Source organism: Cydia fagiglandana, chromosome 25 (assembly GCF_963556715.1).
Source record: "Cydia fagiglandana chromosome 25, ilCydFagi1.1, whole genome shotgun sequence".
NCBI lineage: Eukaryota > Metazoa > Arthropoda > Insecta > Lepidoptera > Tortricidae > Cydia > Cydia fagiglandana.
The window spans coordinates 1,658,640-1,678,954 of record NC_085956.1 but is presented as its reverse complement, the minus strand read 5'-3'; the positions used below and the strand labels follow the sequence as shown (position 1 = coordinate 1,678,954).

Below are 20,315 nucleotides of genomic sequence, written 5' to 3'. Positions count from 1 at the left end.
GCTCCGGTCCGGACACGGCCCGGTCTATCGTGAGTCATCATTTGTTGCTCGCACTACGGTCCGGCCACACGTTGCGAGGCGGCGGCAGCGACGAGCGGCGGCCATAGGTTGAAGCGAGACTCGGCGATCCGACCTTTCGTTCCCACCTATGGCAGTTTGCCGTAATGGAAGGTCTAAACAATTTACTCGGAGCCCACGGTCTACTGGTAAATTACCTACTATTCGTGTGATATTTGTGGTGCAAAATGAAAATCCGTTCGGTACTTTTTGAGTGTATCGCGAACATAGGCACATACTACATACCAGTGGCGGCACGTCCATAAAAGCCGATTTCCACCGGCTTGCCTGTTTTTGGACGTTTGAGCAGAGTTGTAAAGGAAATATGTAAGCCAAATTAACCCCGGCTTGCCTCATGGATATGTTTGACGCGCCGCCACTGCTACATACATACAGACAGACGCCGCGAGGGACTTTTTTAATAAGGTTTAGTGATGTAGTAGTGGAGCTTAGTCAAGTAATATGGGGTGCATACGTCCCATAATTTTTAAATCTCTGACATAAGAGCTAAGGGACATATATTAGAGTATGATGAGTGATGCACCCATATTTTGACACTTGATTGTACACCCAAGTGTAAAAATATGGGTGCACAAATCTACTCAAAAATATGTCCCATAGCTTTTATGTCAGCGAATTAAGAACTATGGGACCTACTGAAATAAAAAATACAGAAAAAAATTATTTATTTTCAAATAAACTTAAGTCCATTCTGTTAAAAAAATCATAATTTAAGCAGGATGATCTATGACTGAAAACAAAGTTCCTATACTTAGATAGTAATAATATAAGTTAATGTTAAGTAAGACTATTTTTCTGTACTAAATATTATATTTAGTTAATGTATTTAGTTATAAGGATAATTGCCATACCCTACCAGGGTGCCATGCGACCCATTTCCATTGTAACATCTATTGTACATATTATACCATGGTTTGCAATAAACGATACTATACTATACTATTTTTGAATAAGTTGGCTACACCCATCTTTTTACAGTTGACTGTACATAGAAAAGAGATTCTCTTGTTCCTTGCACCACAAACCATTCAAGATAGTGATCTGATAACAAGAATCTTTGAATAATTGTGTACGAAACTTATTGTCCGGCCATATCAACGTACTTCGTATGTGGCCTTCGTATATTGTTTGACAGTATGAGAAATATATATGACTCTCCATTGAAGGAATATGTGAACTATAGTTCGTTTTTTTAGCATTAGAAAGAACTTGCAAGAAGGTAAGCGATCTTGACATGTCTTTTAATTGAAAAACGCTTTTTATAAATCAAAAACTATTACTTATGAAAGCAGAAGAATATAAATGATCGTATTAGATTTATAATTGTTACATATTTGCCGTAACTTATTTTTAAAATGTGTTTTTCAATTAAAAGACACATCAAGATTGTTTACCTTATTTCTAATGCTAAAAAAACGAACTATATGTGTTGTCACTATCATAGAGTTAGACCAAGAAAATTCTGCAGCGATTTTGACAGCTCTAGCAGTGTCAGTGTTATTTTAAACGTCAAACTTCTATGAAAGTATTACGTATAACACTTGCACTGTGCTATCAAAATAGCTGTACCTAGACTTATCTTGGTCTAATAAATCTAACTACACCTTATAAAACAAAGTCCCCCGCTGCGTCTGTCTGTTTGTGTGTTTGTATGTTCGCGATAAACTTATAAAACCGAAACCGGGGCGGGTCGCTAGTTTATGATAAAATTGAATCACGCATACAAGATAGATTTTTAATTACGTTCATAAAAAAAATATTTGGCAATATTTTCAGTTTCGGCAATATTTCCGTAGCTATATTTATTTATTTATTCATAATTCCTTTCGAGAATTTCATTTGTTTTGTGAGCTACTGAAAAGTGTTGACTTCAAACATATCAAATGTTAGTAGTTAGGTACATTCGTAATTTATGAAAAAGATAGAATATTTTATTTGATTGTTTTTAAAGTAGTTGTTTTCTTAAAAATATATTGTCATTAGCATTGTTTTTGGGTACCTTTATGTTAATACTTTTAGAAAAAAAAAATACATAATATTATTTTTTATTCGTATTGCGTACCACCAAGTGCCATAAAGATCTATTTGTCTTATTCCGCAAAAAAAACGTAAAAAAACATGTTTAAGAGCATCCTAACGCCTTACAAATTGCTAAAAAGATCGCCCAAGAGAGGGTGAAAGAGCACATAGCGGCAGTTAAAAATCGCCAATTACACAAATCCGCAATCGCCGAACATCTTCTTACATCTGGCACAAATCACTGGATTGAGTTGCATAGACCAAAAGTCGTCTCCACTGAACGCCATTATTATCCTCGAGTTGTGCGAGAAGCAATTGAAATCAAGAAACACCCCAGGAATTTTAATAGGGAGGATGGTTTCAACTTATCGCCAACTTGGGAACCAGTGATACAGAAGCTAAAGCCAAAGGATCTATCTTCGGACGGGTGCGTGGATATTGTGAGTGTTGCGTGTCGGACTATTGACAATAATTAACATTATGTGTGGTGGGTGGTTTGAAAATGTGATGTCTACCCCAAACTTTTCCATACACTTTTCGTCGGGTAGATGCACAAATCTCTGTTTTGACATTTTGCTGGGACAATCAGTCAGCCGCGACCACGACCAGTGAAACCTGTGTCGAAACGTCGGTAAATAAAGGTAATTGAATATAATTCGCGTTAGACCCGTCTATAATGTGAGTTAATATGTATTCAAAACGCGAAAGTTTAAAATATTATATTGCAAACCGCTACCGGCAGGAGTGTGCAAATAAAATAAAACATCTGGAGAAAGTTCGGAAAAGACGTGCATTTTTAGAGACATCGTTGGACTTTTTAGTGAAGTGCCGCGATTTAAACTTAATACCGACGTGTGTTCGTTTAGCGCCCCGTCGGGATATCGCACATTCCGATGATATTCTCCGCAACGCAAGTGTCAAACTACTTAGAAGAGTGATAAAAAACCATCAAAAGGAGTATTTCTGGATACAGAGTGATTTATATAATTTACATCAGGATTGTAACACGTTGTTGTCACCAGAGGATTTTGAGGTATGTGACCGTATAACATATCTGCAAGCAGCTAGGAAATATGAGTTAAGTAAGGCTACACATGAGCGAAAGTTGGAAAGATTGATCTCAAGACAAAACCGCCGACATGACAGGGAACATAGTACCTCAAAAACGATTTCGGAGACGAGGGAAACGGTTATTAATCTATCAAAAGAAGTGTTAGATCAACCTACAATAAGCGTTTTGTCCAAAGGCATGAATTTCGCTATAACTCCAAAAAGAATTCCGTACGAGAACGTTATATGTAGCGTAGAGGAGGCATTAATACGAAATAAAGTACCGTCAAGTGACGCGGAAACTGTGCGCCAAGATATTTCGGTATTGTTACGGAAGGTCAGACTACAGCAACATTACTACAGCAGAGTGTCAAGCATTGAAGGCTCTTCGTGATAATGAAAACTTGTTAGTTTTAAGAGCTGATAAAGGTAACGCTACTGTAGTTATGGACAGTTCGGAGTATGATGGCAAAATGAAAGCGCTGCTGGCAGACAGGAAGATATATAAGCCAGTTAAATATAATCCAACTGCCAGGGTCACTCGTCGTCTACGAAACCTCATCAAAGACCACGAGGATCTTTTTGAAGAGGATGAATATAATCGGCTATACAGACCGAAATCAGTCCAACCGCCCAAGCTATATGGATTACCAAAGGTACATAAATCCAATGTGCCATTGCGACCAATTGTTAGTCAGATCAGTTCGCCATCCTATGATCTCGCAAAACATGTAACAAGCGTACTCCAGGGGCTAGTTGGAAAGACCTCGTCCTATGTAAAAGATTCTCGCCATTTCATTGATATTGTCAAGGGTATAAGACTGGAACCAGATGAGATTATGGTGAGTTTTGTAAAGGGGAATAACGACACCGTCAAGTAAAGGGGAATAACGACACCGTCAAGAGTTATAACGAACACTTAAACTCCATCCACGCAAGGCTGAAATTCACATATGAAATAGAATGTGACAGGTCCTTACCTTTTCTGGATGTCAAACTGATGGTGAGATCGGACGGCACCTTGGCACACTCTGTATACAGAAAACCTACGCATACCGACAGATACTTACAGGCATCCTCTCATCATCACCCAAGGCACCTACAGTCTGTGATCGCGTCCTTGGTGAACAGGGCACATGACTTATGTGACCCTGAGCACCTGGACGGTGAACTGGCCCATGTCCAAGCTGTACTGGAGAGGAATGGATACCGTGGGAGGATGAAACGCAAGCCGAAGAGAACGGAGAGACATCCAGAGGTCAACAGACAACCAGCGTTTCTACCATATGTGAAAGGAATAACGGACAAAATTGGAGCAGTACTTAAGAAATTCTCCATCAAGACTGTATACAAGCCGTTATTCAAAGTAGCAGATCTGTTGCGCAGTCCAAAAGATGTCATTCCGTATCAAAATCCGGGCGTATACAAAATAGACTGTAGCTGCGGAAGTGTGTACATTGGACAAACTAAACGGAGCGTGCAAGAGAGGGTGAAAGAGCACATAGCGGCAGTTAAAAATCGCCAATTACACAAATCCGCAATCGCCGAACATCTTCTTACATCTGGCACAAATCACTGGATTGAGTTGCATAGACCAAAAGTCGTCTCCACTGAACGCCATTATTATCCTCGAGTTGTGCGAGAAGCAATTGAAATCAAGAAACACCCCAGGAATTTTAATAGGGAGGATGGTTTCAACTTATCGCCAACTTGGGAACCAGTGATACAGAAGCTAAAGCCAAAGGATCTATCTTCGGACGGGTGCGTGGATATTGTGAGTGTTGCGTGTCGGACTATTGACAATAATTAACATTATGTGTGGTGGGTGGTTTGAAAATGTGATGTCTACCCCAAACTTTTCCATACACTTTTCGTCGGGTAGATGCACAAATCTCTGTTTTGACATTTTGCTGGGACAATCAGTCAGCCGCGACCACGACCAGTGAAACCTGTGTCGAAACGTCGGTAAATAAAGGTAATTGAATATAATTCGCGTTAGACCCGTCTATAATGTGAGTTAATATGTATTCAAAACGCGAAAGTTTAAAATATTATACTTCCTAAGCATTGTTGTGCCAAAACCAAGGTACCTAGGTAGGGTAAATGCGCCTGTTGTGTTGAATTAACTTGTTATGATTGTATTGTAGTTCGAGCGATTTTCCGCAAATCGACGTCTTGCTCCTATTTTGCGTGATAGGGGGTGGACTTGCCAGCCCAGCTCCTCGAGGAATCCGATCAAACCTTTTCTTCCTTCCTTTCGTTGACTGTATTTCCTGCGATGGACTTAATGAGGTCTGTCCATCGTATTGGGGAGCGGCCACGAGATCTTTTCCCTTGACTCTCCCTTGCACCACCAAGCGTTCCATGTAGTCCTCGTTACGAGTGATATATCCAAAGAATTTGAGGATTAGAGGAGGACTACAATTATGTATTCAGAATATTCAGACTAAGCGACGTAGATAGGGCCTTTTACCCTTCAGAGCTAAATTTGCTGAGGTTACTTAATGCAATTCTCTGATGATGTCAGGTTTCGGTCAAAAAACGTGTCAGATTGAGATACAGTGACTCAGAAATAATTATAACGTGAAACAAAGGGTCTACGTGTTCTAATTAATGGTTACAAGACGTTTTTTATGGTTTTTGACTAAGAATAATTACGTGTTAGGTAAAGTTTGACCCAAATCTTCTCACCTAGTTATTTTTAAACCCCTCTGCTTTTATTTTATTTATTTATATTTATTTATACTTTATTGCACAACAAGGAAAAATATACAAATGGCGAACATATTGCCACCGGATTGTTACTATATGACACCGGAGATATTCATTCTACTTTTTTTTGTTTTATGTTCATTAAATAACAATTATTTCTGCTTGCTTGGGCCTTGTTCTGATATAACTATGTCTCTCATTGTAAATCAGCCTCTCATTATAAAATGTTTAAAAAAAATGTATGATTCATTACTTTTAGCCCTCAAAGGACCTTTTATTTTCCTAATAACATGTTAATTACATTAAATTAAATAAAAAAACTTTATTAACCACATGACATTAATATCAATGTCTTTCCAGTATTTAGACTTGTTCAAATAAAGCATTCTGATTCTGATTCATTTCACGTAATTTTTCTATGTCATTGCAATGGCTTTAAATAATATATCTTTTTAACAGCCATGATTTTAAAACAAAAGGTACCTATGTTAAATTTATTATGACGTAATTTTACTTTTAGTCCTTGCACGAAGGGCGTTTTTTTTCTCATTAAATCCTGATGTCCACAGTCTTCCGCGTATTTAAAATAACGACACCTATCCGGCCACAAAATAGGCTTTTTCTGGCCTGTAAAAACATATAACAGTTCTAGCCTTGGAGGCTGTAATCTTCTTTAAATATGATTTAAATGAAGATGTAATATAGTGTCAATTAGATGCGCATACAAATCATAATTATTATAACATTCCATCCCTCCTCACCGCACTGGGTTCATGTCGAATTCGTTCTCCGTGCAGGTGGCTGGGAAATTAAACAAGACATTTATGCGTTGCCAATTTTTCCATTTTATTTCGGCAATATGGCATTAGAAAATGTTAAATAATATTACTATAAACCTCACACGTATTTGCAAAACATTAGTAAATTATATAATCAACATTTGCCATCACATTGAAGTAAAAAAGGCAAGGGCCGAAAATCCAGTTCAGTTCAGTTTCGCAATTTCCGCAATATTTCCTCGTGCAATATTGCCTAACTGCAATTAAAAATTGGCAATATTCCCCATATCTTATACAAATGAAGGTCGGTTTAAATTAGCCCTTTTACATTATTTATAGGCGGCCCACCACAATGGTCGGATATATTAGGTTTTTGCTATAAATCCGTTTTTTGAGACAATAGGCCTCCAGCAGCGTTATCAGGTGTAATCGCAGCTGAGAGCAGTATGTGGACATGCCTCATTACTTTTTATGTTTAATTATGTTAAATTTAAAAAAAATTAAACTATCACACTGTGACTGACACTAGTATTAAATACAAGTAGTAGATTGATACATTTCATTTCGAATAAGATGAAATTAAAAAACAAATGTGTTTTTTATAAACATGTCGAAGTACCTATATTATTTTAAAACAATTTTGAGCGTTAAATTAAACATTTACGTAAAAGCGTTGTTATTTATGTAATGGGCAATTAAATATCAGAATGGTAATTGTATAACAAATACATAAACCCAAATTTCAATTGCTTAACGTAAATAATTATAAAAAACCAAATAAATTAAAAAAAACGTTCAAACATTGATTATGCTCTATACTATCTATAGAGCAGAAAAAATCGGATCGGATCGGAGCGGATAAAAATAGGTTAAGAAGGTTAAAATAGTTTAAAATTCGGTGATGATCCTTATCCTACCCAGAATAAAACATTAAATAAACGTATTTTAAGTCTTATCCATGTCCCCAATGTCACCCAAATTGGTGACCTAATGGATCCAGCAATTGGGCGTACTGTTATAATAATATAGATACCTATACCTGTTACACTATATATCATATGAACGATTGTATTTTTGTCATACGAATAAATAAATAAATAAGTCTTATCCATACTATGCCACGTCAGTCATTCCATTCACATATAAGCTTATGTCAGACAATAGCTCCGCTCAGTAGTCCATGTCACGCGCCGCCGCTCTGACCCACATCCCACACATTAAAAAAAAACTTAAAAAAAAAACAATTATGCAAAATATCGAACTGATGACATAAGAAAGATTTGTGTAAAATTATTGATAAAATACGCAATAAGATAAGTGACACTTTAAAAATTACAATATTTTACACAATTGAGTGGACATTAAATTAAAAAAAACAATTTAATAGTGAACTAGATCATGCTGAATAAGAAATTAAAAACAACAAATCAGTGCGATTTGAAATGAAACAATCGAACGATATTTCTAATTTGAAAATAGAATACAAAAACAAAACGGTGAAGAAACGTTAAATCTTAAAAAAAAACAGTGACAACGATAAAATATACAGGGTGGACGAAAAAATACACAGGGTGTGAAAAATGCAGTGATACCGCGTGACAGTTGAATGTGGTGAATGGAAACAGTGATGTTATCTGTGTGCGTGTGTGCGTAACATGCGTGTGCTGACGCTGTTTGTGTGCCTGTGTGCGCAGGCTATTGGATCCAGGGTGATACTGGTGGAAAATGCTCCTAGTACGTATTTTTAGGTTATAATAATAAAATATACTCGCTAAGTCGGATCAGTTAATTTTGAACAGATTTTCCAGTAGCTGATTGTGGAAGTGGCGGGTGATGCTTTCTATGGAAAGACGCCACGACCCGTTCCGTTCTAGTATGAGTAAAGGATGACTCACGCTAGACTGGGCCGTGCCCGCGGGCCGAGGCGTTCGACATATCATTTTCTATGATATGACAGCTGATCGGTGATCCCGTGGTTCCATAGCAAACGAAGCGCCGGAAGCTCCGGCCCGGACCCGGCCAGGTCTAACGTGAATCATCCTTAATCCTTTACAATACCAAACATTCTTCAACAACAAAAAAAAATTAGTCAACATTCCTATTAGCATTTATCGGTTCCCTATAGTCATGTTTTCACGGTTTGATGTCTCAATCAAACAAATAACATAAACGATTGGTCAGAAGACGGATATGACAAACAATGTATAAAAAATGGTCAGAAAAACGGCTCATTATAATAATGGCCGATAATCTAAGCAAATGGATAATGAGATCCGTTTGAGGATGACCTAGTGCTATAATGATGATGAATTAGGATGAAAACTGGTTTTTAGGGTTCCGTACCTCAAAAGGAAAATACGGAACCCTTATAAGATCACTCGTGCGTCACAAATATATATTTTTTGCAATTTTAAAATAAATAGTTTAGAAATTGTTTAAGAAAATAGCCAAAATAAGACCATCCCCCCCCCTTTATCTCCGAAACTACTGGATCTAAAATTTTGAAAAATATATACATAATAATTCTTTACCTATATATGACATGAAAACCTATTAGAAATATGCAGTCAAGCGTGAGTCGGACTAATTACTTAGTTTTTGATCCGACCCCTATGGGTTTTACACATTTCACTGACGTTACATTTCGTATAAAAAAATAAATTGTTAAAAATTGTCTAATGAACGGAACCCTTGGAACGCGAGTCCGACGCTCACTTGACCGGTTTTTTTATATTATTGTTATATACAGGATGCTCAGCCGGCCTAGCCAAGGTGACAATCGCTTGCGCTACGTCTACGAAACGCTTTGTGTCTCTTTATTACGGCCCCGACACTATCATGACTAATGACATGACTTTTCATGACACTTCAGCGTTTGGTCCAGTCCGGTCATGATATTCTTAAATCTCTCTTAATTCTTAAATTTCTAGCGTCATTACTTTGACATAACTCCAATACTGACGAAAATTATTTAAATGACCTTCATTACTTGCCGTCATTACTTCATGTCAATCCCAACACTATCAGTAAAAACGTCATTCCATCAAAGTAATGTCAGTATTCATGATAGTGTCCGGCCCATATATCAGTCTATCATTCTTACATATTAGACCAACAGTGACAGTCATAATGTGATGAACCTTAAGCGCCCATCAACGTGCACACTAGCGCCACTGCTAAATAATCGTGATTATTTAAATTAAAACAAAACCGGGCAAGTGCGAGTCGGACTCGCGCACGAAGGGTTCCGTACCATAAAGCAAAAAAAAAACGGAAAAAAAATGCAAAAAGTAAACGGTCACCCATCCAAGTACTGACCACGCCCGACGTTGCTTAACTTTGGTCAAAAATCACGTTTGCTGTATAGGAGCCCCACTTAAATCTTTATTTTATTCTGTTTTTAGTATTTGTTGTTATAGCGGCAACAGAAATACATCATCTGTGAAAATTTCAACTTTTAGCTATCACGGTTCGTGAGATACAGCCTGGTGACAGACAGACGGACGGACGGACGGACGGACAGCGAAGTCTTAGTAATAGGGTCCCGTTTTACCCTTTGGGTACGGAACCCTAAAAAAGATATATTTCATTTTAGTTTTTGTTTTGAGTTCATATATCGACGCAACCGAAATAAATTATTTATTTATTTTACAAATCCAGCAACATAAAACTAGTTTGATGTATTCAAAAGGTACTTAAATACAAAATACAGTACGTAGCGGCTCCCAGTTTAAATAAAATTTAAATTAAAAAATTCACGATTATTTAACAGTGGCGCTAGTGTGCACTTTGATGAGCTCTTAAATAGCTGTAAAGACATTTTACAACATGTTTGTCATCGTATTTTGCGCTTAATCATTCAATCGTATTGTTTTATTTAAGTGTGCAACTTCAAATTGATTAATTTCTACAAAAAACGAAATAGGTACTTGCTATATCCGGTCCGGTTGCACCTGCAAAATAAGAGGGATGACATTGGTTTTATTATACAAATACAAGCGATTGTGAATGTATCTTTTGTAATTATTACTATTAATTAAATACCCGTCCACTTTATTTACCTATCTATAACTCTATTGTCTATAACTTTTGAATTTTTTTGTGCTAATGAACGTTTCAAATAATGTATTTGAAACGTTTTTAGCACACAAAATTATTTAAAAGTTATAGACAAAAAGGCGGAAAAAGAAGACATTTCTTTTCTCTAGTCTTCATATTACATCAGTTTTGGTACCAAAACAACTATTATTTTCGTAGTCGCAGAATTATTAGTACTGTTACTTGACAACAGACGTTGTGAAGATTCAACAATCTTCAGCTAATATTATAATCGGATTAACCGGAACTCTATTTCCAACTCCTTCTGCTTTTAATATTAGTTGTAAATTGTTGTTCAATACAATTAACGTGAGTCGCGACATTCGAGACATATAGTATCAACAGAGATATATATAATTCCGTATAAGATAAATAAAGTCTAAGAAAAAACGTGCCTCGGACGGCCAAGAAAAAGTCATTCTCGAATAGATGGCGCCATTACCTTTGGCCTATTCTCGGCTAGATGGCGGTAACGACACCGTTTGGTATTTAACAATTTTAACACATATCAGTGAAATAACATGGGTCAGTATGGAACAATAAAAATTAAGAATCATTTATCCGTAAACATACTTTGATTATTTTATACATTTTCAATTTTATTTTAAGTTTAAATCGAGTGTCGATAGATGGCAGTAAATGTACCGCGACTACAAACTTGACAATGACAGGACCCCTCTATACTATCTATTCTTTTTGGTATCAATTAGCGGTAATGATAATTCCGCTACTCGATGCTAGATGTCGACTGTGAAAATAATAGTCGTTTTAGTACGAAAACTGATATATGGAGTAAGCACTCCATGCTTACTATATTTCTCTATGCTTAAATGGACTTTTCCAATAGCATTGTGTCATTAAGGGCTGATTTAGATGATGCGAGTTTCATAGCAATGCGAGTTTTGATTGGTCGGTTGAACTGGACGTAATCAACCGTCCGCAGTGTACGGTAGAACGGGGTGACTTTCAAATGAGGGGCGACTTAAAAATTCTAGTTTTTATGCCTTAATATATTTTTATGCGAGACTTTTTACAGTAGGTGAATATGAATATATAGTAATCTAACTAGATACATGAACATTTTCAGTAAATAATGAATAATGGTAATTCTATGGCCGTTTTAAATATATCAAAGTAACCCCAAATTTTCCAAAGTCACCCCGTCGTCCGGTAACTAAAATCGCATGCGAGTTCGCGCGCCGTCTAAATCAGCCCTAATATACTTGGAGCAACTTTCCACACCAATGAACATATATTCTGTCCACCAGCCTGCTTCCGACGCGTCCTGGCCGGCCGCCGTGCCGTCCGCAGCCACGTCCGACGAGTGGTGCACTGCGAGAGGCTTGAAGACTGTAGGCGCGAGTGTGGTGAAGAAAGGAGGTTCCATTGCGAGAGCTTCAACTACAGGTGAGTTCTAGACAAGGGTATTAGACAACTGTCCAAAGAGTGGTGCACTGCGAGAGGCTTGAATACTGTAGGCGCAAGTGCGCTGAAGAAAGGAGGTTCCATTGTGAGAGATTCAACTACAGGTGAGTTCTAGACTATGGTTAGTAGAAGACAAGGTAGCAGACAACTGTCCGAAGAGTGGTGCACTACGAGAGGCTTGAAGACTGTAGGCGCGAGTGTGCTGAAGAAAGGAGGTTCCATTGCGAGAGCTTCAACTACAGGTGAGTTCTAGACTATGGTTAGTAGAAGATTAGAGTAGTAGACAACTGTACGAAGAGTGGTGCACTACGAGAGGTTTGAAGACTGTAGGCGCGAGTGCGCTGAAGAAAGGTACCGTTCCGTTGTGAGAGCTTCAACTACAGGCGAGTTCTAGACTATGGTTAGTAGAAGACTGGGACCTTCCATTCCGAGAACTTCAACTACAGGTTAGTCCCATTTTATTTTATTTCTACTATTTTATATTGCACTATACCTGCAGCTTCTTTTCCCTCAAGTGTGTTCGCTCTTCATTGTATTTTAGCGCGAAATAATTAATCACCAGACTTAGCAACCATTTGCAATCTCAGTATTACGTTGTTGATACAAGGGCCGATAATTAGCATTGAACAAATAATTTTGTTAGTTATTAAAATTATTAAATTAAGGCCACAGCCTCCAGCCACAATGGTGTGAACGTTTTGTGGGAACGGTTTGAGCAAGTTCAGATTGCGGATAATGTTAGAATGGGCAATGTTTTCCTTTACCATAGCTAATGTGATAATGGGTCATACACAGATTTTAATACAAGGAAACATACCCAATCACGGTTCATGAGATACAGCCTGGTGATAGACAGACAGACGGACGGACACTGGAGTCTTAGTAATAGGGTCATACACAGATTTTAAAACAAGGAAACATACCAATCACGGTTCATGAGCTACAACCTGGTGACAGACGGACAGACAGACGGACACTTAATAGGGTCATACACAGATTTTAATATATATGTTATAGAGTAGCTTAAAATAACAGACACGCACTGAAAAGTCCTCCAAAGTACTGAAAAGTGACCAAAATTACTAGATTCTGTAGAGAGTTTTGCTCGAGCAAATTGAAGTGTTTTTTTTTTGTAAAATGTGAGTTTGAGTCGAAATAACAAACCCGTGTCCATTATTTTTTCACGTTCTCCAACATACACCGTGTTTTTATTGAATTCCGTTAACTTCGGGGTATGATTAAGTACGTTTAAGATAACTAATTGGCATAGTTAATTAAAAAAAAAAAAGATTTTTTTTTGCATTTTTTTTTAAATAAAATTAAGTTTTTAAAGTAATTAAATGTAGCATGTAGCGTTGTTATAACACGGGCATTACATTTAACTTAACCAAACAATTGAAATCTGTGACATATCAATGTCATTTCCAGCATCGATCGACCGACATTGTACTTAAGTTTAGTAGCAAATGTATGAACTCATTCTAAACACTAATCAATATGTAAACTGGCCCTAAGGCAAATGTACACGCTTGTAGAGACCTTATAGGAAAAAAATAAATTATAGAATATCTCCGAAATGGAGATAATTAGAATATCGGTGTCTTTGAGAAAGTTACTTTTTTTAAGCTCAGGAATGCACCCTTGAAATTAACGGAAATCAAAAAAAACACGGTGTATAATCAAACCAGTAATTAACTAGCAATTTGCTTGGACAAAACTCTCTACAGAAGTTAGAGGGTTTGGTCACTTTTCAGTATTGGAGGACAATTTCTCCCAATACTCTAAATATATTTTCTGGACTTTGGGCAGCTAATAAAAATACGGGTCTGTTATTTTAGGCTACTCTATAACATACCTACTTGATAAATTGGATCGAATATTTCGTCGGGTGACAAGCAAAAGTCACTAACTAACACCATTGAAATTATTGGATAATAAACCGTGTTACAAGTGTAATAAAGTGCATTGTTACTTTAATTTTTTGATAGTACTCGTACTTAGTGAGTTTTGCTTGTCACCCGACGATTTACAAATCAGCCTCAGTCTATCTTCTTCACAACTAAGTAATATATATGTATGTGAGAATTATGTACCTAGTAGTATATTCATTGTATATACTTTATTATTTTTATCTGTGTATTGTATATGTAGTTTATTATGTTTTTCTGTTGTTTGCAATAGTTCCTAATTAAATTCTCTTTTCTTCTTGCACCATTTTTATTACACCCCTGTTTAGCCCTATGGTTGACTGATAGAGAATGCCTTTCGGCATTAAGTCCGCCATTTGTACATTTTATTTGTATTTTGTGCAATAAAGTTTAAATAAATAAACCAAGTCGAATAGGGCCTTCTTATCTTATGTTGAGATTATGCATGACCTATAGGTAGTACAGGTATACAGGTAGTACCTACAGGTAGGATAATACAAAAGCGATCGGATGCGGCCCTTCTCTCACGCTGCGCAAGCAACTAGGTTACTACTAATACTACTGCCACTTAGGGCTGCCAACAATGATTTGTATGTATGTATGAAACACTTTCTTGTACATAAGACAGGATTTGTTTACTAGTTCATTTATCGATAAACTGTCAGCAATCCCCACCCTAAGATTTTAATGCCTTTTTAGGGTTCCGTACCCAAAGGATAAAAACGGGACCCTATTTGTAAGACTCCAGTGTCCTTCTTTCTGCCAGTCACCAGGCTGTATCTCATGAACCACGGTTCGTGAGCTCATATATGAGTTCATAGCTAGACAGTTGAAATTTTCACAGATGATGTATTTCTGTTGCCGCTATAACAACAAATACTAAAAACGTTGTAGTGACCGGGGCTCCAATACAACAAACGTGATTTCTTTGCCTTTTTTGCGTAATTTAATATATTTATTTCGGATAACAAGATCCATACATTTTAATAATTACATTACTTATATAAATACCTAATACAATAAATTAAATTAAACTACTTCTTAAAATACTTAACTAAATTTGCCCAACAGCACCTCTATGGTCCATGTGCATAGAGTTCCATTTGCGCACTATTGGACACTGTAAATTGTCTATAACAGTGTTCAGAAGGCTGCTGGGGCTTTCCCTAACACGGCGCATCAGGGAGGCCACTCTCTTGCGCATTATGGCTTGGAAGCCATCCACGCGCGCTTCGGCAAACATCCCCGACGCACTGCAAAATCGAGGCAACCCCAACAACATTCTGAACCCGTTATTATACTGAATGCGTAAGGCATTGAGAGATCTCTGCGTACACTTGACCCACAGGCTGCACGAATAAAAAGACTGACAAAATGCCCTAAATAGAGTTATTTTGACGGTCTTCGTACAACGTGCAAACCTGCGAGTCAACATGTTGCTTCTCACCGCCAATGCCCTACGCTCCCGCTCCACATCAAGGTCGTCAGATAGGTCCTCGGTGACCCAGTGCCCCAGATACATGAACTGAGTGACATTTTTTAACTCAGTGCCTCCAAGTTTTAGTGGTGGTATGTACTTCGGTTTTTTTGAGCCCGCCTTAAACACGAGAAGCTCACTTTTCTTGGAGTTGTATCTGAGACCGTGGGTCTCCGCGTACCCCTCACAAATTCCAATCAATATCTCGAGGGCTCCGATCGACGGGCTCAGCAGAGCCATGTCATCAGCGTAGCTTATATTATTCATTATTTTGCCACCAACTGAGCACCCAATGCCAGCTCTGCTGAGCTCCTCGATCAGGTTGTTGACGTACAGATTGAAAAGCCGCGGAGACGTCAACCCACCCTGTCTCACGCCGCATTCCAACCTGTACTCCTCTGAGTATGAACCGGCCCATCTTACACTATTGTTCTGGTTCTGGTACCAATATTTCATGATGTAGACCAACTCTTTGGGTGTAGACGTCTCCCTCAAGAGCTTATCCCATAAGATATTGTACGAAACAAGGTCGAACGCCTTCGACAAGTCCAAAAAACACGCGTATATCGGCGTATTTCGCGTAGTATAGTATTGAACCGTGTGCTTGAGCCGCAAAATTGCCGTTTCTGTAGAGAGCCCTGGCCTAAAACCGAATTGCGCCTCGTTCAGGTGTATATGGCGCGCAAATTGAAGATCAAGCAGACGGTCCAAAACCTTAGCCACTATGGTTGCCAACGAAATAGGCCGATAATTATTCTTGTCGGAGGCATCACCCGTCCTGTTTTTTGGTATTGGTACTACTATGGTCTTCATAAGCTCTTGAGGAAGGTAAATATGGCCAATACACAAGTTGAAAAACATCGCCAACACCCTAGGCAGATGCGTACCAGCGAACCGCAGGTGTTCAACACTGAGGCTGTCGTGACCAGGTGACTTTCCCCTACTCATATCTCTAATCACTGTAGCTACTTGCTTGGCACTCACAAGTGTGTAGGCACCCCCTACCACAGCCTCAATGCTGGACGACCCTGATGACATTATGCCTAAAGGAGACTCCACCTTAAAATGCTCTTTAAAGAGCTCCGCTATACATTTAGGCTCACACTGCCCTTCCACACTAGCAGGCACGCACGCCCCAGTTCCCAGCCTCTTTGTATGATTCCAGAAGCCCTTGAAATCTTTAGTTGAGTGCCTAGTCGCTAGAATGTCCATTTTTATTTGTTCTTCGTTATCCTGGCACCATTTCAACTTAGACTTAAAGAGCCTCCTGGTTTCACACATTTTGTCATACACATTACCGTTTTTAGGTCTTCCGTGTAATACCCATTCCTGAAAACTAAGTCGCGCCCGCCCGTGGGCCTCCTTTACATGTCTATTCCATCCTATTATTTTCCTACGCCCATGACGAGATTTTTTAGCATCATAGCTGATTTCAGCTGACCGGCTCAGGATTTTAATAATAGAATAGTATAGTCTATCAATGACCAATCTGTGCTCAGTATTGGTGCAAATCGCATCTGCACACTGCAAACACTCCGCTGGAAATTCAATACATCTTAGGTTCTCTTCACATTCCTCATAATAGGCGCTAATTTGAAAACCATCTCTTTCGCCCCACCTTACTTTGTTTACTACGTTTTCAAGGTAAACAACTTTTGGAGTAAGACAACCCAATCTACATTGAATTTCAAGCGGAAAATGATCTGACCAAAATATGTCATGACATACCTTTATATCCATAATACATTGCGAAGCTGCCTCTGTTACCACACAGTGATCAAGCCACCTTCTGGAACCATGACTCTCGCTGATAAAGGTGTACGTATTCGAGCTCAAACCTAACTTAACCACGTCGGCACAGAGCCACCTACGCTCATTACAAAAACTCATTAATTCACTAAAGAATAACTCGTTCGGGTGCGCATTAAAATCACCGAGTATAAACACAGACTCGACTTCACAACTGTCAACTACTGCATTCAACTCGCCTAGCACCTCCGTAAAATCCGCTAAATTTTCCACACCGTTTGTAGGCATATACACCGAAAAAAACAACGCACTACGATCTCCCGCGCACACTTTAATGCCCGCTAACCGATCACTTTTACACGAGATAACAGACACCGACGTAAATACACCTTTTCGCCACATTAATGCAACGCCGCCATAGGGGCGCCCTCGTAGTATTCCCGCCGATGTATCGACGGCCGACTTACTGGTAAACTCGAAGTCCTTGTCGATCGTTCCTATGAAGCCCACCTCGTGAGGTAATAACCACGATTCTTGAAGAGCCAATATATGCGCTGTCTTACACAGTTGCCTCACTCCGTCTATGGATCTTTTAACAGACTTACAGTTAAAGCTTACTATTTTTGTTATTATATCCATAATTATATCCGTAATGGTACGGAACACTTCGCGCGCGAGTCCAACTCGCAGTTGTTTCCTTTTTTTTCATGGCTATTGAGTTTTGATATAAAATCTCCGACGTGCCAACCCTAGCCTCGCGTAAGCCTAGGTCCTAAGTAGTCCTAACCTGATACCAATCTTCTCACATGATTCTATGCGTGTACGCATGTCATAATCGCTAACTGATACTTTGCATATCATACTTCATTCCAAATTCAATCTTAAATTTATGGAGATACGGTCTAAGTTGGAGATAGAGATATTATTATCTAGTCAGAATCAGTGTTTATTTAATTTTCGTGTGAATCTTAAGATATGCCCATGGAGAATAATTATGTACAGTCAGCAGCAGATATACCTGAGCGGGCAAGGTGTCCAAGAAAAAATATACACTTCAATCGTCACAAAAATAAGGACATCTAAGATGTTATTTTCACGTAGGCTTTCAGTTCGTCACAAATACCTTAACTTCTGAGTTTTTCTTTAACACATACACCCTTATTTAATCACAATGACAATAACGGTTAAAAAGTCAGTGGTAACTAAGCAATCAAATTCAAGCTGCTGTCATTAATACCTACACGCACTGCCAATCACGTACGTCAGCAGCCAGGGTGCCACCAGTTGCTAAGCAGTTGTTATTTCAATGGTAATTAAGCATCAACATTTTATCTGTTTAACTTTAAAATAAATACTGTAGCACTACGAATTGACACCTCCTTTCTTAAAGAAGTATTTTATCGTTAAGTGTCAAACTTATACAATAAATAAGAAGATTCTACTAGAATGATCGGTTTTTTTATTTTAACTGTCATATGCGGCTGTTCTTCCAAACCGGTGATCATATTATATACCTATGTTAATATATTTATTTAGCCCACTTATTGTAGTAAAATATACTATACAGGGTGGCCCATTTAGATCGGCCAGTATGGGAAAATCTGATACTATAAGATATACACCGATCTCTTCTTAGGAATCATGTCATCGATTTTAATAACACGAAAAACTGTATTCATTCATTAAAAAAAATGTGTACTCAGCTCGGGAATCGAACCCCGAACGTTTTGAAAAATAAAACTAAGACTATTTCTATTTAGATATCGATTGTGTAGGTCTTAAGCAATAAATGTTACTATGAAACATGATGTCTGAAATTAATAAAATGCATTGTTTTCATATCCTTTAATTTAATTTAGTCAGTTTTCGAAGAGACCAGCATTTTTAAGGTTCCGTACCCAAAGGGTAAAACGGGACCCTATTACTAAGACTCTGCTGTACGTCCGTCTGTCCATCCATTCGTCCGTCCGTCCGTCTGTCACCAGGCTGTATCTCAGGAACCGTGATAGTTGAAATTTTCACAAATGATGTATTTCTGTTGCCGCTATTATAAGTAACAAGAAATACTAAAAACAGAATAAAATAAAGATTTAGTAAGGGGCTCCCATACAACAAACGTGATTTTTGAGCAGTAAATATCAAATGGCATTCCGCACAGGAGTAATCTAAGTAACGCCCACTGCGGGTTCAAACCTACAACGTCCTGATAGAAAGTCGTACATACGCTACATGTGACATTATCTTCAAAAATTATATAAACTAATGCGAAATTAACATAAAACCAGAAGACACAAATTAATAATAGAAATGAAACCCAAAAAAAAACAAAAAGCTGTGATATCTCTAGGTGCGTACGACTGAGATTTGAACCCGCGGTCTCTGCTTTGAAAAGCAAACGCCTGTTACTGAGACCACGACGTGCCTTGACAATTGGCTCTAAATTCGGCTTCAGTTAGCTTTTGCTATGTGTCATTCGTCTTGACGAATCTGTTAAAAGAAATAGTTTGCAGTAAGTTGACCGAGAGGCTCCTGTCAAATGGTTGAAGGGCAAAACGTGAGATAGATGTATGTGATGACAAGACTGTACTGCTTTCGATGATTGTCAAAACGCTTTACCTGAAATTAGCATGGCTATCTTTTATTCAACATTCGACCATACTTGTAAGCTTTAAAGTCTATTTTTCCATATTGTTCAGATATAATTGACACGCTGACCGCTTAGATACCATTGGTTTTTTGACAGCTAAGGTATCAATGACTTGTTGTAAGTGTAGAAATTAATGAATAGCGACTGTTAACATATTTGTGACACGATGAGCGCTCACAAGTAAATACTACCATGACAGTCAACAACTTTTTGACAGTTTAAACGTTTACCTCTCTTTGAGCACCTGGAGTGTATAGCGACTTCTGCTGCTGACTGTATATTTAACTAAACGCAACAGCTTGTAATGTTTGGTGTCGACAAGAGTGATGATTAAGCATAGAGGTATAGTTCGT

At 38.1% G+C, this 20,315-nt stretch overlaps 1 protein-coding gene across 1 annotated transcript in view; it reads left to right on the top strand.

Moving 5' to 3' along the window:
- LOC134676779 (uncharacterized) overlaps positions 1 to 20,315 on the top strand; it is a 69,634-nt gene that overhangs the window by 11,050 nt on the left and 38,269 nt on the right. The window contains exons 4-6 of the mRNA XM_063535161.1: positions 3,511 to 3,803; positions 4,220 to 4,595; positions 12,005 to 12,143. Of these exons, the coding sequence (XP_063391231.1) occupies positions 3,511 to 3,803; positions 4,220 to 4,595; positions 12,005 to 12,143 (808 nt within the window). The remainder of the gene's footprint in view (positions 1 to 3,510; positions 3,804 to 4,219; positions 4,596 to 12,004; positions 12,144 to 20,315) is intronic.